This window comes from Thamnophis elegans, unplaced genomic scaffold (genome assembly GCF_009769535.1).
Source record: "Thamnophis elegans isolate rThaEle1 unplaced genomic scaffold, rThaEle1.pri scaffold_76_arrow_ctg1, whole genome shotgun sequence".
Taxonomy (NCBI): domain Eukaryota; kingdom Metazoa; phylum Chordata; class Lepidosauria; order Squamata; family Colubridae; genus Thamnophis; species Thamnophis elegans.
Window position 1 is genome coordinate 355,010 of NW_022473906.1, and position 25,893 is coordinate 380,902.

The following is a 25,893-nucleotide window of genomic DNA, read 5'->3' on the forward strand; positions in this document are numbered from 1 at the left end:
ATGCATTATGAAAAGGGCAACTGCTTTTTCAGACAAAACAATGCCATCAGCTGCTTAATCTCCCAAGGATGAAGTTAAGAGATATCATTCCGACAGTGATGGCAACTGAATAATTGGCCCATTATTTTGATACCCTGCTTTGGGGATTATGAGAAATAGACATGTGCCACTTTTGTACCTCTTCCCAATCGTTCAGCATCTGTCTGAATTCTCAATTTATGAATTATTAACAAAGCTACATTAAAGGAGTAGGTTGGATTTAACTAACCTTGAACAAGGAGCATTCTTTTGTGCTAAAGAAATATAAGGAAAAATAGAATCCCTACCAAATTAACCCAAACCAAATAGAAACTTTATCTGAAAGGTTAAATCTTAAATCTGAAAGAATTTTATAGGATGCTATGTCTACAAGCTGGTTAGAATCCCTACCAAATTAACCCAAACCAAATAGAAACTTTATCTGAAAAGTTAAATCTTAAATCTGGAAGAATTTTATAGGATTCTATGTCTACAAGCTGGTTCCATTCTTCCATAAAACACAAGCTAAGGAGAAGAGTAGAGTGATATGGAGTCAAGGGCCTGAAAGGTCTCAGCCAACTCACCATGGTCAACTTGTCATAGCCAACTCATCATGGGACAACTCAACATGGGACAAGAGTTACACTAATATATAAGAAATGGTAGAATAGAATCATTCAAGAAAGGATGCAAAAGGAGGGACGAAATGAAATGTAAACGACAAAAATTAAACTATTTTTTGAAATTGTTTTAAATAATTAAATTGAATTATTGAATTGTCCCACAGTGAATTGTCATGCAGCAAGTTGGCCATGGTTGAGTTGGCCGGGATGAAACGGCGGCGGTGAGTTGACAATGGCGAGTTGCCTGAATGAGTTGTGCCATCCTGGGATCTGAAAATGACACCTTCCAGTTACAGAGCAAGTTCATCAATGGAGACTTCAAATGCTCTCCTGGAATTGTTTAGTCCTGAAAAGGTAAAGGTAGATCAGATAGCACTGAATTACTTTGTAATATAAAGTAGTCTTTAGCTTGATAAGTAACACTGGCTAGGGAATTCTGGGAGTTGAAGTCCAGACATCTTAAAATTGCCAAAGATGACAAACAGTGCCTTATGGTCTCTTGTCCAAGAAGTTCCAAATCTGACCTATTTATCTGTTGGCCATCAACTAGGTTTGTCTACCTGCTACGGCCAAGGTCAGTATTGATTTAATGGTCAAATAAAAGATTTGAAGAGCTTTTAATGAGGCCATCTCTCCCTTCTGCTACCATGAAGGCTTTAGCTCAGTGTTTCTCAACCTTGGCCAACTTGAAGTCCGGCTGGCTGGGGAATTCTGGGAGTTGAAGTCCACCGGACTTCAAGTTGTCTAAGGTTGAGAAACACTGCTTTAGCTAAATTATTTTTATTCATGCAAGATTGCAATTCCTGTAAAGCCCTATCAAACCCAGTGGGAATTACTTCTTGGTATCCAGAGACTGACTGACTGTCAGTCCCAGCCTCTTATCAGCAAAGCAAGAAAAATATATATATCACGCAACAGGGTTGTTATAAGGATCAGCGAAATTATGCATAGGAAGAACTATTCTACAACGCAGCACACATTTCCGAAGTAATTATCTTTGTGCAAACAACTAGATACATAATATGTGAATCTGAATGACAGAATTATCTTTGAACCTGCTCTCTTGTTCTTTCCCTTTACGGTTAGTTGTAAGGTTAGGATCAGATTAGGGGTAAAGTAAATTGCGTATGAATACAATGACACTTTTTTTTTTTGTTATGCAAATAGTCGGCAGGATGTAGCTGGAACAGCCTGCAGTTTCTCTGGAAATTCAAATAGCGGTTTTTGATGTAGATCATGTTGTACATGGAAGAGGGAGGGCGAGTGTATTAAATTTCCTCATTACATTGTACACAATTGCAAGGGTAAGTAGGTTTCCCTTTGACTTCTGGAACTCAGAAAACAGGAAAAAGCGCTCCATGTTCTTTGGCATATTTCTTTCATGGGGACCATTAATTACTCTGTACTCTGTATGTTCTGCTTCGGTCCTTTCAAAGAGTTGAATCTTGTCTAATTAACGTCCTATTGTAAGCTGAGGCTCCACAAGTGGGATGAAATACAATTCCAATCTCATAACAATTTATGATTATTAAGAACTGGGCTACTTAGAACCCCAGCGCGATGTTTTAAATGAGCCCCATTAAACCCATACCTGCAAATCTGATGTTTCCCAAGATCCATACACTTGGAAAAGTGTGAACTGCCGTATCAGCCCCACAGGCTTTTCATTTTAGAGTGCTTGGTCTCCACTACAACATTAAGTGTTGCTAAAGAATGCCATCTCATAAGGAGAAAAAAAAAATCCCAAAACACCAATCACTCATTTTTCTCCCACAGTAGTTCCTATTGTGTCCTTTCAGACAACGCACTGTCTCTAAGACTTCTGCAGGTAATTATACAAGCATAATCTTTTCCCCACTGGGAAGATTGCTGCAGATAAATGATTGCGATGAATATAATAGGTATGGAAACAAGGGTGAAACGTCGTTCAAAATGTATCTGCTTTTTAAATTCCTTCTGCTATATAAAATGGGCTGAAAGCCACTTTTGAAAACCACACGTGCACAAAGTGGTTGGGGACATTGATTTAGTCCTACAATCAGAGCATCTACTAAGATTACAGTTGACAATAGGAAATAATCACAGCAGATTCATTATGTAGGGATTTGTCAGCTTCTGCCTTGCTGTTGCTTCAGCTGCCATGAAACGGGAAGGGGGGGGGCTGGTATTTGGGAGGGGTTAATTGATGTGCTGGAGGAATGTTCTAGGATGTACCAGACGTTGGGATTGCGCATGCGTGTGTGTTTCCCGCCTGCATCAACGGCCTCGACATTCCATCTTTCGGCCTGTCTTTTTGAAGTTATCTCACACCTGACACTTGAAGGACTTATGATTGGACTGGAGCTATGATCCTAAGGGGGGGGGGAACGGGCTATTCTATATATCAATTGCTTTCGCGCCTAATTAAGCAGACTTTGCTTCGCTACTGCTCGCTTACCATTTATAATTAGTAAAAGTACTATTGATTTCCAACCCATGGAGTCTCTTAGTCTTTCTTTCCTAATTATGTAATGGAGTGGAGCTGACAAGAAGCAAAGTCTGAAAAAAAAACCCTTTCCAGGAGATTTTCATCTACCGAGAAGGGAGATAATGTCTTCTCCGATCAGAGAGGAGGAGGGGGCCGTTGGAGGTGCAGATTCCAGTGGAGTAGGACCTCCCGACCTTTCTCTACACGAGCCCAGCCCGCCTGACCTCTCCCTACATGAAGATTTATTTCAACTGCAAACTTCCAGCCAGTCTGAACCTCCCCCCCACCCCGATGGTCAACTTCGGTGGGACAAAGAGAGACAGAGACAAGCTGGAATGCTGGACTCACCCAACGAACACCCCGACAACCAGCGCTGGAGCCGGGTGCCGTGAGAAAACCACAGACGAGTGAATTCCCTGACTATTGGAGCCAAAGGTACTTTGGGGAAAGAAGGGGAGGCGATGAAGGAGAATGGAGAATCTGGCAGCACCAGGGGCCCATGAGAAAACCCCAGCGGAGTGAATTACCTGATTATTGGGGTCAAACATACTTGGGGGAAAGAAAGGGGGAGGAGGAAAGAGACTGGAAAAATTGGCAACGTTACCCACGCCCGCCATCTCCCCCTCCCCCTCGGCCTGCTTCACCCCCTGCGGCTAGAGGTTTTGCTGACCAAGGAGGGCCTCCCCCCCGAAGACATCGGATGGCAAAAATCCCTCCCTTGCCTGTGCGTTACAATGGTGATTCTGCTAGCCTGGCCTCTTTTCTTATGCAAGTGTTTAATTACATAGAGATTTATGGCCGAGACTTTGAAACTGACATCATGAGGGTCAGAATGATTCTTTTGTCATTAGATGGTGAGGCTGCTAAATGGTCAACTGCTTTGCATATGTCTGGCTCTCCCCTCTTGGGGAATTTCAACCGCTTTATGGAGGCTTTCCGCCAACGTTTTGATGACCCGTTAACTGAGAAGCGGAGCAAATTGAAGTTTATAACCTTTGAACAAGACGATAGGCCTGTCGCCCAATACATCCAGGAATTTCAGTGTCTGTCACAATACATGAGAGGCTGGGGGGAGGACGCCCTACTGGACAAATTTGCTGAAGGATTGAATGAAGACATTTATCAGCAATGTATCAATCGTAACCTGCCTAGACGTTTAATCACATGGTTTGAGCATGCAGCGGACGCTGAACTCGATTTAACCCGTCTCCGTTATGCTAAAGAGGAAAGAAGGAAGCGGAAAGAGAGGGCTGCCAAGTCCCTCCCCCCTCCAGCCACTCAATCGCTCTTCAAACGACGAGGTGAAGCGAGGGGGCCCCCTTCTGGCCTCTCCGGGCCTCTGACATGCTTTCGTTGTGGAAAATTAGGGCATACCGCTCCCGAATGTCGTGCTAAATTACCCCTCTCTGCTCAACTCCCTCCCAAACGTGAGGAAAAGTCTGGCAGAGGCCCTGAAAAGAAGAAGAAGGAAACGGCTTTCGCTGGGGATTCCAACCCCCCTCCTTTTGCCCAGCCATTAGAGGGAGACGCGAACGCTAACTCCTCTTCTTCGGAGGAGTCCGATGACGACACATCGCCTCACTGGGTGAGTTCAAATAAGGGGCCCCTGCTAATCCCTATTGAGTTAAAAGTTCCTCCTGAGGGGCAACCTGCCGCCCTCCTGGCCTTACTTGATTCAGGCTGTTCCCGATCCATGATCAACCCAGCCATGGTGGAAAAATTAGGCCTCAAATTGCGCACTTTGAAAACCCCAATTGTGTTTTGCCAAATAGATGGATCCATTGCGGGGGGGGGGGGCCGCCCATTTTTTTACGGAGCCTTTGGAAATGAGAATGGGTACCCATACGGAACTAATCTCTTTTGTGGTCGCACCTGGCATGGACAGGCCACTCATTTTGGGCATCCCATGGCTCCGGAAGTGGAACCCTCACATAAATTGGCGGACAGGCCGCTTACGCATTCGCTCCAAGGTGCCTCCAGTGGGGGAGGGCTCTCCGGACCAACCTATCACTGACGTTCCTGAAGTGGCCGCTAGAGGGCAGGAGAGGATTGCAGGAGAGGAGAAAATTCCGAAAGAATATTTGGATCTTAAGGAAGTCTTCAGCGAACAATCTTCGGACATTCTGCCCCCCCACAGGCCTACTGATTGCTCCATAGACATTTTACCCGGGGTTAAGCTCCCTAAACCCCGGATTTACTCCATGTCGCCCAGGGAAATGGAGGAGATGCGTTCTTTCATTGACAAAAATTTGAAACGTGGTTTCATTGAACCTGCTCGACCCAAAGTGGCTGCCCCTGTACTGTTTCGTGAAAAAAAAGATGGTTCTCTTCGTTTATGCTGTGATTTTAGAAATCTTAACGCTGTATCAACTCAGAACCTCTACCCACTCCCATTGATGAAAGACTTGTTGGCACAGCTAGGGAAGGGCCGCATCTTCACTAAATTGGACCTCCGAGAAGCTTACTACCGAGTACGCATTAAGGAAGGGGACGAATGGAAGACTGCTTTCAACTGCCCTCTTGGTTGCTTCCAGTTTCGGGTTATGCCTTTTGGCCTACAAGGAGCTCCTGCTGTGTTCATGCACCTTATTAATGAGATCTTGCACGATCATCTGTACAAGGGCGTTATCGTGTACCTGGACGATATCCTCATTTATACTCGCAGTTATGACCACCACGTCACTCTGGTGCGCACTGTTTTGAAAAAACTCCGTGCCGCTAACCTTTATGCCAAATTGTCTAAGTGTGAGTTTCACCAAACTAAAATTGACTATCTGGGCTATCGCATCTCCCCTGATGGCATTGAAATGGACCCTGAAAAGGTGAAGGCCGTCACTGAATGGGACGCGCCCAAAACTCGTAAACAATTGCAAAAATTTTTGGGTTTCGCTAATTTCTACCGTCAGTTCATTCCCTCTTTTGCTAAGATTGCTCTCCCTATTACTAATTTGCTCAAGACGAAAGGCGACCCGAAGCCTAAACCTAATAAGCCTTTGGACTGGACCATGGAATGCCAGGCGGCATTCGAGAAACTTAAACGCCTTTTTGCCGCTGAACCAGTTCTTAAACATCCTGATCTCGACTGCCCTTTCGTCGTCCAGGCTGATGCCAGTGATGTCGCCGTAGGGGCCATTCTGCTACAAGCCAACGACCAAGGTAACTTGCAGCCTTGCGCATACACCTCCCGAAAACTCACTGACACGGAGAGGCGTTGGGCGGTTTGGGAGAAGGAGGCTTTCGCAGTCCGTTGGGCCCTCGCTACTTGGCGCCATTTCCTAGAAGGCGCTACACACCCATTTGAGGTTTGGACTGACCACAAGAACTTGGAGGCGTTGCGGACGCCTCGTCGTCTCTCCCCCAAACAAATGCGATGGGCCCAATATTTCAACCGTTTCAATTTCACTCTAAAGTATATCCCGGGCGGGAAAAACTTCATGGCGGATGCTTTGTCCAGATTACCTCAATATAATTGCTCTAAACTGAGTATCGTCCAACCGCTTCTGGCAGCTCCGGTACTCACACGTCAACAGACCCAAGCTCAGAGGGAAGTGCCTCAAGATCTACTTTCTGACCTTAAAAAAGCTCTTCCTCAAGACGACTGGTTTCTGAACCATCGGGACGAGTGCACCATGAGGGACGATCTACCGTGGATTGGTGCTAAATTATACATCCCCGCATCCCTACGGCTTGTCATCCTTCGTCGCGCTCATGACTCCAGATTGGCGGGTCATTTTGGATTCGTAAAAACTTTGCATCTCGTGAAGAGACAATTCTGGTGGCCCTCTTTAAAAAAGGACATTGAACTTTATGTGGCCAGTTGCCCAGTTTGCGCTACCGCCAAAAAACCGCCGGGGAAACCGCAGGGACTACTCCAGTCCGTCGCTCGCCCGGTTGCCCCTTGGAAGGAGATTTCTATGGACTTTATTGTTGAGCTTCCTGAAAGCCAGGGGCATACCGTTATCTGGGTGGTCACTGATTTGTTTTCCAAGCAAGTTCATTTCGTGCCTTGTCACAAAATTCCTTCCGCCAAGGCATTAGCTAAACTGTTCATTTCACACATCTACCGTTTGCATGGGGTGCCTGACCGTATTATCTCCGATCGTGGGGTCCAATTCACATCTACTTTTTGGAAGGAATTTCTCAAACGCATTGGGTCCGCCCAGGGCCTTAGCTCCGCCTACCATCCTCAGACTAATGGCGGCTGTGAACGTACGAATTCCGTCCTTGAGCAATATTTACGTTGTTTCATCAATTATCAACAAGACGATTGGGTCGACTTGTTACCACATGCTGAGGTGGCCTATAACAACTCGGTTCACTCCAGCACGGGGTTCACCCCTTTTCGGGTCGTTTACGGCCAAGATTTTGTTCCTATTCCCGAATTGCCTACTGACCAACCACAAGTTCCTTCAGTTGCGGACTGGAGTGAGCGTCTCAGTCGCATTTGGCCTCTGACTCTTTCCACTTTGGACACTGCCCATAAGGCCCATAAGAAGCAAGCCGATAAAAAACGCTCTCAGCCCTATGAATACCGCCCTGGGGATTTGGTGTATTTGTCCACGAAATTCTTGCACACTACGCAGAAGTCAAGGAAATTAGGACCCAAATATGTTGGCCCTTTCCCCATTGTGAAAGTCATCAACCCGGATATCTACGAGACTGTCTTCTGCCACATACCTCCCAGCGTCCAATAAGATCACACAGGATGGCCCTTCTCCGGGTGCCGTCGACTAGACAATGTCATCTGGCGGCTCCTCGGGGGAGGGCCTTCTCTGTAGCTGCCCCGGCCCTATGGAACGATCTACCCCCAGAGATCCGGATCCTCCCCACTCTCTCGGCCTTCCGGAAGTCTACTAAGACCTGGCTATTCCGGCAGGCCTGGGGCTTTTGACCTCATGAATGAGGTCCAGCCCACTAAGATTGAGTGCATGATGTGTCTTTTTAACCTGCTTTCCCTCTCTATTTTAATTTTTTTTTTTAGTATTCTTTTTAGAGTTGTTTTTATGTAAGCCGCCCGGAGTCCTTCGGGATTGGGCGGCATATAAATTCATTAAACTTTGGGTTCCACCACAAAACCGCGTTCGACTAAAGGGCGCGCGACGAAACCGCGTAGCTGACGTCATCACAGCACGACAACAGCGCGGAGAAAAAAGCACGCTGTAAACGCTAAACCTAAAATTAACCCCTAAACTTAAACTAACCCCCCTAAACCTAATCCTAAACCTAACCCTAAACCTAACCCTTAACCTAACCCTAAACCTAACCCTAAACCTAACCCTTAACCTAACGCTAAACCTAATCCTAACCCTTAACCTAACCCTAAACCTAACCCTAAACCTAACCCTAACCCTTAACCTAACCCTAAACCTAACCCTAACCCTTAACCTAACCCTAAACCTAACCCTAAACCTAACCCTTACCTTAACTTGAATCGGCTTGCTTTCAAAGCGCTATTTAAAGCGCCCTTCTTTCGCCGCGCTCGCTGTTGTCGCCCTGTTTATGACGTCAGCGACACGGTTTAATTGGGCGCGCTTTAGTCGAGCGCGGTTTTGTCGTGCCACGAAACTTTGAACTTTGAATTTTATAGTATTATATAACTATCATGACATATAACAGATACATAGGGATACAGCCAATATATCATAGGGATGATTAGTTATATCATTATACAGGGATTATAAAATTATATAGGGATAATTAATAAAGTAGTGACTACTGTCTTTGCATGACAAGTCAGGAATTTGAAATGACTCTTTGCCATAAACACACTGCATGGTGCAACCATCCATCTAATAATTACTTGCTTTTTTTAAAAAAAAAAATGAACACCTTATATTACAAATTGCCTGATCTAGCCTAATCTGAATAATGATCATAATAATTATTATGGCATTCCACCCACAAACACATAAATATCAGTATATAAAATGAAGGCAATAAGGGTAATTGTAGCAATTTTCTTCATCTCCTTAATCGGGTCTGACCCATCAGAATAGATAGCCACACATTTTTGAAAAACATGAAACCAACAAATGAAATAGGAAGCAGAAATAGGTGATGCAGAAATGCCTGTAAAGGTACAGTATTAGTATCAAACAATTTTCAAAGAGGTGTCCGAGAAATTGTTCTCCAAATTACTCTAACCTCTAAAAAAACAACACTATTATCTCAAAGATAATGGAAATCTGTCTCATTTGTACAGAGACATAATGGTCAAAGCTTTTATTTTGCCATAGCAAACACAAGCCCTCAAAATGAATATTTACCCAGAAAAAAGAAATGATGGGCTTAACTGCATTATCATCATTAAGAATAAGTAATGTAGCAAAACATAATCTCAACATTTTGATGTGTAAATTAAATATATTTCTGTATTAAAATGTACTTCTCCATTGCCTATGCTCAAAGAGCTCTGTTTCTATGGTTCCTGGTACATTTCTTGGTATCTGCCTCTAATGGGAAATGATGCTTTCTATCATTGAACTATCTATCCAGCGTTGTCACTACTGATTCATGGTATTGGATCTGGGTACTTGAGAGACCGCCTACTGCCAATTACCTCCACTAGGCCAATAAGATCCCATAGATTAGGCCTCCTCCGAATTCCATCAGCCGGCCAATGTCGACTGGCAACTACCCGGAGGAGAGCCTTCTCGGTGGCTGCTCCGACCCTCTGGAACGAACTCCCCGTGGAGATTCGTACCCTCACCACCCTCCAGACCTTCCGTGTAGCCCTTAAAACCTGGCTGTCCCGACAGGCCTGGGGCTAAAGACTTCAACCCCGCTCAAATAGTCTGACTGTTGCGCTTTTTTTTAACAATGTATTGTCTTCATGTTTGTAACTTATTTGTCCTTCCCTCCCCCTGAATTGTGAGCCGCCCTGAGTCCCCTCAGGGAAAAGGGCGGCATACAAATAAAGTAAAATCAAAATCAAATCAAATCAATGATTGAGAGATTCAAGGCTCTATACATGTATTTTCCTGCTCTATCTGGATTCCAGAGCTGAGTGCTGCATCTTTCCATTACGGATAGCAATAGCAATAGCCCTTAGACTTATATACTGCTTCATATAGTTTTACAGCCGTCTCTAAACGGTTTACAGAGTCAGCATATTGCCCCCAACAATCTGGATCCTCATTTTATCCATCTTGGAAGGATGGAAGGCTGAGTCAACCCTGAGCCGGTGAGATTTGAACAGCCGAACTGCAGAACTGCAGTCAGCTGAAGTAGCCCCCAACAATCTGGGTCCTCATTTTATCCATCTTGGAAAGATGGAAGACTGAGTCCACCTTGAGCCAGTAAGAATTGAACTGCTGGCATTTGGCAGAATTACCCTGCAGTACTTCATTCTAACTACTGTGCCACCATGGCTCTTTTCTCCCAGTGCACTAAAATCCCAAAGGTGCTTTCTTCTTCCTCTTTTTTTTTCCCAAAAGGCAACTGAACTTCCTGGTTTTTCTTTGACATTTCACTTCTTACCCAAGGAGCTTCTTCAGCTTTGAAGAAGCTTCGTGGATGAGAGCTGAAGAAGCTTCTGGGATAAGAAGTGAAATGTTTTCAAAGAAAAAAACAGAAAGTCCAGTTGCCTCTTGGAAATAAAAAAGCACCTTTGGAACAACTATGACCTGGATGACTGAGAATTTCTGTAGACATCTGCACTAAAGGTTAAGTCACCAGAAAGAAGGCATGGCCATTTAAAAAAAAAAAAATCAGTAAACAATTTGGGCCCATAAGAAGAGTTAGAGAGAGCTAGTTAAAGATTGTATGATAAAATGGGCACAAAATTTTGAAGAACCAATAATGATGGAAACATGGGAAAAGATATGGGTAAGAAATGTAAAATCTACACAAGCCCAAAACTTGAGAGAGAATTTTTATAAGATGTTTTACAGATGGCACTTAGATCCTAAAAAATGAGCTTGTATGTATCCGAACTTACAATCTAAATGTTGGAGATGTGATTGTGCTGATGCTCCGTATTATCATATATGGTGGACTTGTAAAAAAGTCAAAGCATTTTGGATAAAAATATGGTGGATTATTCAAAATATTCTTAAAAAGAGGATAAAGTTTACTCCTCAGTTATTCTTGTTAGGTATAATTACAGACTGTACAGTTATAGAGACTAATTTGATTCTGAATTTAACAACGGCAGCGAGACTATTGGTGGCGCAGTTCTGGAAGAAGGAAGAATTGCCTACTATTCAAGAATGGACGTTAAAAGTAACAAACTTAGCAGAGATGGCCAAAATATCAGCATACCTCAAGGACTATTCAGATGAAAAATACAAGCTGGAATGGAGAAGATGGACTGATTACATTCAAAATAAATATGAGACTAAGAAATTTAGTTAGCTTATGAATGAAGGTACAAGGAATGTCACAATTTATCTAAAGTTAGCTTTATAAAAGGGGAGTTAAAGTACAAACGAAGGTATGATGCTAAAGTTAGTTAGTTTATTTTAGTGTATGATTGTTAAATGTTTATACCCTTTATTTGCTCTGGGAGGTTGGGGGGAGGGAGGGCAGGAGGGGATGTGGGATTGGGGGGGGAGGGAGGGAGGGAAGGGGAAGGTATACAATTGTAAAACTTATTAAAACTTTTTAATAAAAAAAGAAGAAGAGTTTCATTGGATTTAACCAGAAACCTATCTAGTTCAGCCCCCTGTTTTCTATGGTGACAAACCAGTCCGCTAGCATTAGAGTAGGGTTTGTTAGTAGAGATGTTTCTTTTACACAGCTTTTCTTCTCAATATAAATATAATAAATAATATAATAAATGATAATATGCTCAGAGTTGGGAAATTACCTTTCTAGCCGCTGCATGGTCATGGACAGTGTTTTATTCAACTCCTCGATCATGCGACATCCTGAAGGGTGCATGGGTAGCGTGCTGGATCCAGAAGGCATATGTGGGCTGTGGCTTCCGTACTGATGCTGGTGCGCTGCTAACTGTGATGGTAGGACTGTGTGATGGTGCGAAGTCATTGGTTGCTGGGAGTTCTTCTGCGCGGAATAGGACGTGAGGGAGAGATCGGCTCCCCCTAAAGGCATGCAGATCATGACTTTCTTTGGAGGTAGCGGAGGTGATAGCTTGACTGGCATACAAGGCAGCTTCATCGGAGCACCAGGATCTTAAAAACAAAGATTGAGAAACTTGGTTATGAGCATAGGTGGGAAAAGGTACTTTGATTCTCTCCACAGCCATTGACATCTCTAACATTGAAAGCGTTTTTTTTTTCCTCTTGCACATGTCATGCATTTCAAGTAGATATGAGAGATTACTCTATGTATCATGCCATCCCTCCTGGTTCAATCTGTACACAGATAGTCCTCGACTTATGACCATAACCGAGCCCAAAATTTCTGTGGTTAAATTCTGTTAAGCGAATTTTGTAAGTTGTTACAGTAATCTACATGTTCATTCAGTTGAAACCTCTAATACATATGTGTTGTGGCAAAGCAGGTGCCGTTGGAGCTGCCACCAGACTCTGACAGCGAGGGGCCCTCTGAGTCGGCTCCGGAGGAGGTGGAGGACCCTGGACAGGGTTCCGACTCCGAACAGGGCGCAGAGAGGCTGGTTGGCCACCAGGAGGCACCTGAGCCTTGGACCAGTGGGGAGGAGACAAGGGAGAGTGAGCCGGAGGCCAGCAGTGAGTTGTTCCTGGATGCACGCCACCGAAGAGCTACTAGGCATCAGGAACAATTACGCAATTACAGGAGGTGATTGTACTCAGCTGGTGGTCATCAGGCTCCTCTCCAGAGTATAAAAAGCTACTTGTGCACACGGCCCTCTTTGCAGAAGTCAATGCAGGAATTTAATGTCGGAGGACAATATTGTGAGCTTGGCAGGCTGGATTGCTGCCAAGCCTTATCTGTGTTTATTGCTGCCTGAGTTTGTCTGAGTTGCTGCCAAGGTCCTTATCTGTTTGTTATGCTTGGCTTTCAGCCACCGAGGTGTTGGTGTCTTACTATTAAAGTACATTCCAGTTAAGCTTGTCTCGGCATTCATTACTGGACGGAGGAGGGGGTCAGAACACATATGCATCTATAAAGAACATCTGAAGAGACTCAAAGAGGAATAAGCAAGAAATCCAATTTCTTCCTTTCCCTGGCTAACATACAATTCTTCATATATGACCTGTGGGAAAAGAAACAATGATCCCCTCCCGATGCCTATGAGTTTCATTAAGACTAGAAAAAAAGATCACTAATTTTACTAAGATCAAACTTAGCTTCCGTACGCTTTGCACACTAATATATTTTGGTATGTTTTAGAGTCACTTAAATGACATGGACACTATAGCAGAAATGAGGTTGGATGCAGGATCCAGACTGCCAATAATTCTCGTTGGATTAAAGAGATGTCTTGAGAGAATACTCAGGTATTCCAGACACATTTTTTTGTGAATCAACAGCAGAAATGGATATTTTTGTAGCTGCTTGCAATCAGCTGGGAATTGTGGGTTTTATCATGCTCTGAGCCATTAATACAGCCTTTTTAAAGAAGTCAAAAGTTCAACCAAGCCTCATCTTTTAATACTCCTTGGGAGTTTTAACTTTTTTTATTATTATTTTCTAAAGAGTGAAAATCTTTCAGAACTGCAAGCTTTGTATTTGCTGGGTCAGTCCCTCTTTAATCCTTTCAAAAAGAAGAAAATACGTGTGTTTCCAGCTCTGTAAGATTTTATTTTCGGTAAAAGGCACAAAATGATGACTATAGTGTTGTTTTTGGAAAGTATTTAAATGCCAGAAATTTGTATAAAATTGATTTAATGAAAGACTTGGAAGCTAACTAAAATGTCTTCTCTTGTGGGAATTTTTCAATTTAAAAAATTGATGATAAAGGAGGCTTTGAAGGGTAATCACTAGAAAGCACTGGAGGTTATGTTAAAGGAAATTCAGATTTGTGGACTCAAGAACTGTGTGAGCTACTTAACCTTATGTTTTAAAAAAAAAAAACTATTAACCAGAATTAAATTTCTTGGAATAAAATTGAAAAGGATATAGAGGAATCAAAAATTACAAGAAAGAAATGGATTTACAAATGGAGGATGGTTCAAAAAACAAAAGTGGGTATCAAAAAGATGTGGATTACTCATTTAAATTGGACTATCAGAGAATTACCAGAGAGGCTACACTGAAATTGCAAATGGACTTTAAGAGAAGAGAGAAAGATAAAGGGTTTTTAGAAAATGTGTTGAGATATGGAATGAAGATGCATTTGGTAATACCTTAAAGATACAGTCAGAAATTGTTAATGTTGAATATACTTGCAGGAGATGAAGGGAGAAATTTTTTTCATATGGTTTCTTTTTCTTTTCTCTTCTCTTTCCTTTTTGGGGGGATTCCTGCACTTTTTTTAAAAAAAACATTCTTTTAAATATATTTTGTATTAGGTTTTTGTATCTGCTTTATCTGTTTAATATAATCCTTACTATTTTTTTAAAAAAAGAATAGTAAATAACATACCAATATGCATATTTATATTTTTAAAAATAGTGAATTTTTATGGCATTAAAAAAAGTTGGTAGACCTAGTTAGTAATAATTGGATGGAATACATATTTCTGAATGAATTCTTGCAAACCTGACAGATTGCAGCCTGATTTCTTTTATCTTTAGTTTTAATACACTGCATTTATGTATTTATATTATGGTAAAAATGTAAAAAAATATGCTGTGATTGTTGTTTAAACATGAAGCAAGAATCTACAACAACAATTTATTATTACAGTCTTAGATCAGCGACCATTACAAATAAAAGTACTCAGTATATATACACTTAAAACTTCTAGTATAAATAACAACTAAAAGCTATAACAAAATCCAGTGTCAATTATACATGGTCTGACTATACAATAGTTGCAATTCCTAAACTATATGGCCCATTGTAGGTTCAACACAGGGGTGGGTTTCAACCGGTTTGCGGCGGTCCCCGCGAACCGGTTGGTCGGTGAACCCGGAAGTAAGTAACTTCCGGGAACGGCGAAGGGCCCACCGGCCCGTCCACGCTCCTTACCCGGTTTTGACGAGTTCTGCGCTTCCACGCATGCGCAGGACGCATACAGCGCCTGCGTGATCCTCCAGGAGCAGCTGGAGCATCGCACAGACGCTAGTACGCATGCGTGCACTGCGCGCGTGCACGAGGACGCCACCGAACCGGCTGGAACGGGGCGAGAAACCCACCCCTGGTTCAACGCTAAATGGGAAGTGGCTAAGCAATGCAAAGGGTTTGCCACAATTGTTACATAACATCACTATGATGGATAAGACACGTGTTTGCGACGAATCCCCAGTGCTCTTGCACAGAATCTAGCCACCTGCTCTATAGTTATGGACTGTTCATCCTTAAGCAGCCACTGGAAAGAGGTAGTGGAATCAAGAATCTGAATTTTCCTTGGCTCTTGCACTTTATTTTTTACTGAATGATGGTCCAATTGTTGAAACAAATCCTAAGGGTTTTGCTACAACATGCTAAATGAACACTGCCATACAATCAGAGCAGAGAGAGATGCTTATGAAGGCCTGCGTGGCCTAACATTTGAGGTTAAGCTGCTCTTCTCTCCTGCCTTGGAGTAGGCTGTCTCATCAAAATTCCATCCGCCGGCCAATGCTGACTGGCGACTACCCGGAGGAGAGCCTTCTCTGTGGCTGCTCTGACCCTCTGGAACGAACTCCCCGTGGAGATTCGAACCCTCACCACCCTCCAGGCCTTCCGCAAAGCCCTTAAAACCTGGCTATTCCGGCAGGCCTGGGGCTAAAGAATTTCTGCCCCCCCTTCTTGAATGGTATGGTTGTTGTGTGTTTTAAATTGTGTATTGTTTGTTTGTCTTTTTTATCCCCTGTTTGTACCTCCTTTCCCTTGACTGAGTTGTGAGCCGCCCTGAGTCCCCTTCGGGGAAAAGGGCGGCATATAAATGAAATAAATCCTAATCCTAATCCAAAAGTGTTAAAGGAGGTAAAACACTGACTGGTTTCTGTATGCACAAAGGAAAGTACTACTTCTGTCCTTGCCTCAAGCGTGAAAATGCCTTGAGCTGCCTCTGCGTAAGAAAATATAGCTATGCTCCAACTCATAGATTTCCGCATCTTTCAGAACAAAAGTACACAATCACAGCTTCAGGGTAGTGTGCCGTTTTCCAAAAAGCTTCCACGTTATTTTTAACCGAAATGCATTAATGCGGCAGCAGAAAGGGAAAGACAAATATGTGATTAACCACAGCTAATTTTCGATTAAATTTAAAAGCAAAAGCAAAGTATATGAATTTTTCAGAAATCATAATGTGATGGCAACAATGAGAAGAGAAACCAGATATTAGATTAAAGGGAAATTATTTTTCTATATTAAATGTTCACTCTCAAACGGATGAAACCCGCCAGTTTCCGCAAGCCCCTCCTTCATCAAGATATATGGTGGCTTCTACAAATCAAGAACAAACTGTCCATCACAACTTGCTACTGGTTATGTTATGTCTAAACAAAACCTAAATTTATTGAGAATTGAGATTGTTTTTTATTTTCATTGTGAGTTTCTCTTAAAATGCAATCCAAATGTGACATTTTCGTTCTGGAAAGAAGGCTGCAATTGACTGCTCATTTCAAGACTTTCTGCAGGGCAACATAACAATCCATAATTCCAGCATGAACAATACCTTTGGATTGATGATCCATACAACCTGAATTATAAGCATATTTATTGGCAAATAAGAGTTTTGATTTCATCAAGGCCTAAATTAACCCATATATTCAAATTCAGTTATATATAAAATTAAATTCATTGTCCCATTTCCCTTATAGATCAGGAGTTTCCAACCTTGGCAACTTTAAGCCTGGTGGACTTCAACTCCCAGAATTCCCCAGCAGTGCCTGGGGAATTCTGGGAGTTGAGGTCCGCCAGGCTTAAAGTTGTCAAGGTTGGAGACCCCTGCTATAGATCATCTTCAGGTAGGAAGGAGCCAAGAACAGGCGGAAAGGCAATATTTAACCCTTAAGCAATTTCTCAACCATTATTTTTCCTGCAAGAAATATACTTGCAGGAAAATATGTATCTAATATGTATCTAAGAACATAAATACAGGTAGTCCCCAACTTACAAACAGAACTGAGCCCCAAATTTCTGTTGCTAAGTGAGACATTTTTTAAGTCAGTTGCCCCATTTTGCGACTTGTCTGGCCATGGTTGTTAATTGAATCACTGTTAGCTGTTAAGTTAGTAATACAGTTTTTAAGTGAATCTGGCTTCTCCATTGGCTTTGCGTGTCAGAAGGTCACAAAAGGGGTTTACATGATCCTGGGAAACTGCAACCGTCATAAATATGAGTCAGTTGCCAAATGTCCACATTTTGATTATGTGACCATGGGGTGCTGCAGTGGTCGGAAGTGTGAAGAATTTTTTTTCCAGTGCTGTTGTAACTTTGTACAATCACTAAATGAACCTCTGTAAGTCAAGGACTATCTGTAGGTATGAAGCTGCTTGAATGTAAATAGGCAAGGAATGAGAGGGGAAACTCTATCTATTGGAAAGCACTACCTCTTAGAGAAAGAAATACACTACACTACACTACACTACACTACACTACACTACACTACACGGTTCCACCACTAATTTGCGAACGACAAAAGCGCGCCTGACTAAACCGCGGTGACAAAACCGCGCCGACAAAACCGCGCCGACGAATGAGCGCTGAAGCGCGCCGACAACAGCGCGCCAACAGAAGCGCGCTGTAACCTAACCCTAAAAATAACCCTAAACCTAACCCTAACCCTAACCCTAACCCTAAACCTAACCCTAAACCTAACCCTAAACCTAACCCTAAACCTTACCTTAACTTAAATCACGCTTCTGTCGGCGCGCTGTTGTCGGCGCGCTGTTGTCGGCGTGCTTTTGACATCGCGGTTTTAGCACCGCGGTTTTGTCGGCGCGCTTTTGTCGTTCGCGCATTTGTCGGGTCACGACACTACACTACACTACACTACACTACACTACACTACACTACACTACACTACACTACAATAGAAGAGTTGGAAGGGACCTTGGAGGTCTTCTAGTCCAACCCCCTGCTTAGGCAGGAAACCCTACACCACTTGAGACAAATGGATAGCCAACATCTTCTTAAAAACTTCCAGTGTTGGGGCATTCACAACTTCTGGAGGCAACTTCTGTTCAACTGATTAATTGTTCTAACTGTCAGGAAATTTCTCCTCAGTTCTAAGTTGCTTCTCTCCTTGATTAGTTTCCACCCATTGCTTCTTGTTCTGCCCTCAGGTGCTTTGGAGAATAGTTTGACTCCTTCTTCTTTGTGGCAACCCCTGAGATATTGGAACACTGCTATCATGTCTCCCCTGGTCCTTCTTTTCATTAAACTAGACATACCCAGTTCCTGCAACCGTTCTTCATATGTTTTAGTCTCCAGTCCCTTAATCATACTCCAAATACTGGAGATATTTCTTAATTTCACAGTGGAGACACGTAATCATAGTTTAACTGGGAAACTTGAGCACCCTAGACCAAGCCAAAAACACTAGAAAATTCCTGGAAGCCTGGCACTCAGACAAATTGGCCATCGACAGCACATAGACACAAACAACATCTATGTGCTATTCAAAAGAGACAGTCAAAAAGCCAAAAAGGAAACTAAAAGAGTAAAACACCTACTCACCAGTAATCAACACCCAGAGAAGCAGAAATTAACACCAAATTTAACAGTAGACCAGTAATCAAGAAGCAAACAATACTCCAGTTAAGCAATTGCCAAACAAGCTAACAGTAAACAACAGTGACAGGGCATTGACAGGGCAAGCCACTTGAGTATAAAATGAGAGCAAACTCCACACCCTACCAGCACTGATGATGTTACCTAGTTTGGTAATGAAACATCTGCAAGAAAACAATCAGAAAGCACCAAGGACCCCACAACTCTGGGCATAATATTACATAAAACTGCATTCAACAACATGCTCTCTGATTTCCAAATTGCAATAGATTTACATAAATCTTCATTCATTTCATGTTATTAAGGACATTCATTCATAAAACTAAACCTGAAGAAAGTTATATTAGAGGGGTGATTATCTGGACAGGAAAAAATCCAGAAAAAAAAAATTCCTTGCTACTATCTAATTATTGTCTGGATTTCTGCAGCCCATAAATGGTAGACTTAATTAGTAACGTATAAATCTCTGCCACTGATTTTGAAGTGGCCATCCTTGTACAAAGGACTTTCAAAGGGACACTCTATCCTGAATCTCATGAATTATATAACCCATCCAGAAATTCAGTTCTGTTCATTTGGGTTTCAGAGGAGACAATAATTGCATGTTGCCCTATAGATAGTAATTAATTCAGCACTAATGTGAAGTTTTTGTGTTACCACCTATTAAGTTTTTTTTTCAAGAGATTGGTGTGCTTATTTTGAATACATTCGAGTTCTAATTAAATTATCCCTACCAGCATATTTTTCTCCCTTTAATCTCATTATTTACAACCTAAAACACCCTCTAACCCAGCAAAGGAAAATGAACTATGTGTCTGATGACAAGTTGGCTAGGAGCAGGAAGACAAGGAATTGGAATCATGTTTAGATGATTTCTAATTGATCAGAACAGGCAAAGTAAGGACATGAAAGTCGTTTCTCCTAATAATGCCATTTTACAATTTCATGTTCTTGCCATCAGCTCAGAGATGGCTTCCTACCAGTTCGCACCTATTCGGTAGAACCGGTTCGTCAAATCTACCGAACCGGTTAGAAGAGGTTCCACCAGTGGACCCGGAAAGCAGGCCACACCTACAGAAGAGGTTCCAAACTTTTTTGAAACCCACCACTGGTCCTTGGATATGATTATTCTACACTATCATGCTCCTATTTATAAAACTCAGTGCCTCTGTGAAAGGTAAGGATGACTACTGCGTTTGTGGTGCAATCAGAACATTGCGTGTGTTGAAGTTGTTTTAACGCAAACCAAAGATGCCTTTTAAAAAACAAGTTTACATCATATTCTTATGCATGCCAGTGCTGTGTGTGAGGTAATTTAAGGTGGTTCTGACAAGTGTCGTAGGCATCTTCATATCCGGTCACATGGGCGGCAAGTCACTCCCATCTGGTCACATGGGTGGCAAGCCACTCCCACAAAGGAGGCCACACCCACAGAGTAGGTTCGAACAATTTTTGAAACCCACCACTGCATTAGCTCTTGCAGCAGTGAACAATACTTATGAAGTCATGTCTTCACATTGCAGCTAAATAGTAAAAGTCCTTGATCTTCCTTCCAAAATCCAAAATTTAAAACCTCTAGTATCTCATGCATTTCACAAACAAAAGAGCTGGTTAGAAAAGACCTTTCCTTTTCAACACAGGATGAATCGTATAAACTATGATTTCACCTCTCAAACCTGTGGTTTGATGGCAAATTATGATGAACTCCACTTCTGCTGATTTGAAAAACTAAGAACAAGTGAAAATCACTGCCGTACTGAGCTACTGAGAGTTTTGCAGCAGCAACAACAACAAAAAAACAAACCCCTAACTCAAAGTTTCCACAGGTCCTGCTAATTTTATGCTGAAAAGAAAAAACGAGAAAAACATTTGTCAGTTTTATCTCGAGCTTATTTTGTCTAGATTACCAAAAAGTTTTATATAGCCATAAAGGTAATATGCCAAGTAAGCAAAGCTTACAAGACTTAAAATTTCAGAATTTAGGAAATAAGCCGTAAAGTCCTTCTCACTGAACAAAACCATGCAAAAATGAACTGTGCAGCATTCACATATAGCACATTGAAATAGTAGCTGGAACAAAATAATCACAGCTCTTCCAGAGTATTGTGAAGCAGAGACGTTTGGTGTTAATAGAGATCCTGAGGGGACAAAATGGAAAGGAGATATATGGAAGTCCTCACTTGAAGCCAGGTTTAAAAAGTTTATAAGGCCCCCAACTGAAACGAGATGTTGAAGGATCTAAAACTCATTTAATCAGGTCACGTTATTTTGCCTTCCCGTTCAAAAGCTCTGGAGTCTGATCATTCTTCTAGTACATTTGGGGCAGAAGACCAACCAACCAAGTAATTAGAAAGCAAGGAAAACACAGAAATATGTGAAGAAGGACAACAGTTCAAATAAACCTCTACAATAGGCTGGAAACAGAGTAGAGAAATGGTGGAAGACATACGTAAAAGAGATAACAAATAAAGGCAAGCAACAGTGACATTCCCATTGACACATAAATAGAAGTGAATGAAATCTAAAAGATATTATAATTAATAATAGGTTTTTTTAAAAAAAAGAGCAATCAGCTCTTGCAACAACTACACAGTAAGAAAAAAAGCATGCATGAGTGAGATTTAAGGTCCCATTATTTATTTCCCATGAGCTATAAGGGGAACTCCAGTTCCTTAAGACAAACCTGTACGTTTTTGGAAGAAGCTGGAGTAAACATAGAGCCATTAAACCAGGGGTGGGTTCCTGCCAGTTCTATCCTCTTCTATAGAAAAGGTTCCACAAATCTACAGTGCCATTTAGAACCGGTTCCAGCTCCCTCCCCACCCGTCCGCACATCATCAAGATGAAGAGCGAGAGGAGGAATTCTGGGAGTTGAAGTCCACAAGTCTTAAAGCTGTCAACTTTGAACACCCCTGGGGTTTTTTTCTAAAGGGTTAGGGGTGCAAGGGTCTTGTAACTTGACAGCTTTAAGACTTGCACACTTCGATGGCAGAGTTCCTGAGCCAATATGACTGGAGGAGGAATTCTGGGAGTTGAAGTTCACAAGTCTTAAAGCTGTCAAGTTTGAACACCCCTGGGTTTTTTTTTTCTAAAGGGTTAGCGGTGCAAGGGCCTTGTAACTTAACAGCTTTAAGACTTGCGTGCTTCAAATGCCAGAGTTTCTGAGCCAACATTTTGGTTGCTAAGCAAGAGCATTGTTAAGTGCGTTTCACCACATTTTACAAGTTGGCCACTCCTACCCAGTCACGTGGCCGGCAAGCCACTCCCACCCAGTCACATGGCTGGCAAGCCACTCCCACAAAGCAGGCCACACCTACAGAAGAGGTTCTAAAATATTTTGAAACCCACCACTGCATTAATCCGACATTTGATTGAAACAGACTCCAGCTAACAATTTAACACTAGAAAATGTTCTGTTCTTAATAGCCAGGTGTTCTCATGCATTTGCAAATTGGTAACCCAGGTATTCTAAAGAAAGATGCAAAAACAGCCGAGAGGCCTACATGACCGTGTCATGAAGAAAATAAGGTTTTGTCTAGAGACGTGAGGAAAAGTGCATTTTTTTTTCAGGGGAAGGCAGCAGAAACCAAACAGGAACATTTACTTACCAGCTAAATGGTTGGCAATCTTGGTAATGGGCTTAGGAGGCAGGGCAGGGGGTTGTTTGAGCAGGGAAAGCTGCTTCACTGGGGTGTCTTCGTGATCTCCAGAGAAAGCAGCAGATTTTTTAGGGGGGAGTAGCAAGACGGGTTTAGATGTAGGTTCTTGAGGGAGGTGGATTCCAGATTCACTGGACGTGGGACTCTCTTCAGACACTGGAGGACACAACCACAGCACAGACGCAACAAGGTTACAAGCGAAGCAGCAGCAGAAAGAGCAAAGGCAGCAGAGCAATGCAGATTTAAAGATGTAAGTAGGCATATTTTACTCAGACGCACAAAGAAAGGAGGAAGGGAAAAAAACGAGAGAGAGAGAAATTCTGGTGCTTTCACTACAGACTTACACTCGTGCATCCCTCACTAGCAACAATCTAGGGACAATTTCTCTGGCTCTTTTTCTTCTTCTCAGCTTGCTTCTCCTGAAGTCAACTGACTACATACCACAACTGGTAAGTACCACATTGGTATTATTTTTAGAATCCTTACAGTGCCTTCAGTGTTCCTTTTTCTAAAGTCCACGGATTATTCAGAATGTAAAAAAAACAAAACCTCTTCACAGAAGTATTTAACAAGGTTTTTTTTTTTTTTTTTACACTGAGGTCTTTCCCACTGACCAGACTTGCAAAATATCCTGTATGTTGCAAAGGATTTTGAGATATTTTGTTAGGTATATATCACTTGTCCTCAAAGGCTGCAGACTGTTGTAGAATATTTCCCTCATGACTGCATATCTCACAGAAAGACAAGAAGCACAGATGTTTCAAAAGGGGATTCCTGTTATAATTGTTCTTCAGTGAGTCTGTCTCTGTCTGTCTGTCTGTCTGTCTGTCTATCTATCTATCTATCTATCTATCTATCTATCTATCTATCTATCTATCTATCTATCTATCTATCTATCTATCTATCTATCTACCCTATCTCTCTCTACCATCTCTACGTCTGTCTGTCTGTCTGTCTACTTTTCTATATCTACCTACCTACCTACCTACCTACCTACCTACCTACCTACCTACCTACTATCTATCTATCTATCTATCTATCTATCTATCTATCTATCTATCTATCTATGTTCTATTTATCTACCTTCTCTATCTACCATCTCTACGTCTGTCTGTCTCTCTGTCTGTCTACCTACCTTTCTATATCTATCTATCTATCTATCTATCTATCTATCTATCTATCTATCTATCTATCTATCTATCTATCTATGTTCTATTTATTTACCTTCTCTCTCTACCATCTCTACATCTGTCTGTCTGTCTGTCTACCTACCTTTCTATATTTATCTATCTATCTATCTATCTATCTATCTATCTATCTATCTATCTATCTACCTACCTACCTACCTACCTACCTACCTACCTACCTACCTACCTACCTACCTATCATCCATCCATCCATCCATCCATCCATCCATCCATTCCCAGCTTTCCAATTCTTTTAAAAGTTATCATCATTATTCTGTCCTGTTAAATAATCTTCAGATACATAATTTTATCCTAAAAAACCAAGAGTATTTCTGCTTGGATATTGGTAGTGAAAGCCTTCATTTCTCTTTTCCAATTCAGGATAATATTAATACATTGAAAAACTCATTGCTTTTTGGCTTTAGCTGAACAACTTAAGCTGTACAGCTGTTGCCAAAGACCAGCATGTCTTGTCAAGTTATTATAAGCATTGCTTTGAGAAGAATAAACCCCACTAAATTAGAAAACAACCGAATTTGCCCTTTGTTTCATAAACACATCAAAATCCCTTTTCACTACATGGTACGTTGTCACCTCCATATACTGAAAGAGAGAGACAGAGAGAGAAAGAAAGAGATAGAGATGATGATAATATTTCACTGATGACATAAGCTAAACTTTGAGTTCGTTCATGAATATTCCAATATTTTTTTTTGCTGGAATTCTTCCATCATGAAATGAGTTTTCTGTATTGAAACTAGATCAATGGAAAGACAACATTAAAGTACTAGTATACAAACATGGCTATTGTGTCAGATTTACATTCCATATATTTCTGTTGTCTATGGAAAGTCTGTCAGCCAACTTTTAAAAACAATAGCCCTTTCCTGCTCTTCTATGCCCTGCTTCTTGCAAATATCTCCATTCTGTTCAGCCATCATACTAAGATACAATAGCAATAGCAGTTAGACTTATATACCGCTTCATAGGGATTTCAGCCCTCTCTAAGCGGTTTACAGAGTCAGCATATTGCCCCCAACAACAATCCGGGTCCTCATTTTACCCACCTCGGAAGGATGGAAGGCTGAGTCAACCCTGAGCCGGTGAGATTTGAACAGCCGAACTGCAGAACTGCAGTCAGCTGAAGTAGCCTGCAGTGCTGCATTTAACCACTGCGCCACCTCGGCTCCCTAACAGCGATGTCACTGATTTCTTTGCAGATACTTAATTCTATTTAGAGCTCTCTAGTGGAGTGATCAACACTACAACTAACTGCAGTAGATTCTACAAATTAGACATTGGAAAAAATAAATTGGTGTACTGTACTCTTTTAGTTTCCCAACCTGATTCAATTCAGAAGGATTTGGAGCTCAGCTCCCTGAACTGTGTCCCCCACTCCAAAAAATCAAGTTTAGCCTTCTTTTTTCCCTTAATCTAAAACCTTTTCTTTATGTGTGGTTCAGTAGGGTTCTGTTCTTCTTATCTTTCCGATTGTAAACAATTTTTTTCAAATTTAGTTCATATAAACATATGCCACCATTAAAACAAAATAGTAACTTGTTTTGGCAAGTTAGTTCACCAAAGAATAATGTACTGTGCAAACTTACCCATTAATATTGACAAACCTTTAAATGTTAATTCTTCATATTTATTAACTGAATTAGAGACTATTCATACAGATAAGATATAATCTAGAATTATATCAGTCTGGATATATTACTACTAAAGTATTAAGGAAATCACTGCATTTTTTATTCTGGAGAGCGAGTTTGGTGTAATGGTTAATGTTACTGGGCTAGAAACCAGGATGTTCTGGTCTTGCCTTAGGCACAAAGCCAGAGAGGTGATTTTGGGCAGGTCACATTCTTTCAACCCTAGAAAAAAAGACAATGGCAAGCCAATTTTGAGAAAAAAAGTTGCTGATAAAACTGCTTGTCCATGTAATCCCCAGGAGTCAAGGCTGCCTCAAACGATTCTTTCTAAATCATGTGGCTCATGATGGAATTGAAAAGCTACCTGTTCCATCCATGACGTCTGGATTCGGGAGTACTTCATAACTACAGGAATCTCCAGATATTGAACATGGCTCCAATTCAGATAGGGCTTGCAGTGATAGTTGGCTGGAACTCAACGCCTGTCCATTCTCCAATGACCCCTCTTCGTTCTGTATAGAAAGCTCTCCATCTAAAAGAAAGCACAATAGCATGGGAGAAAGATAATAACTG

General features: G+C 41.8%; 1 protein-coding gene across 1 annotated transcript in view; it reads right to left on the reverse strand.

The window, feature by feature from the left end:
* LOC116523631 (phosphatase and actin regulator 1) overlaps window positions 1-25,893 on the reverse strand; it is a 64,635-nt gene that overhangs the window by 35,321 nt on the left and 3,421 nt on the right. The window contains exons 2-4 of the mRNA XM_032238744.1: window positions 25,685-25,852; window positions 22,431-22,637; window positions 11,918-12,242 (exon numbers count right to left, since the gene is read on the reverse strand). Coding sequence (XP_032094635.1) covers window positions 11,918-12,242; window positions 22,431-22,637; window positions 25,685-25,852 — 700 coding nt within the window. The remainder of the gene's footprint in view (window positions 1-11,917; window positions 12,243-22,430; window positions 22,638-25,684; window positions 25,853-25,893) is intronic.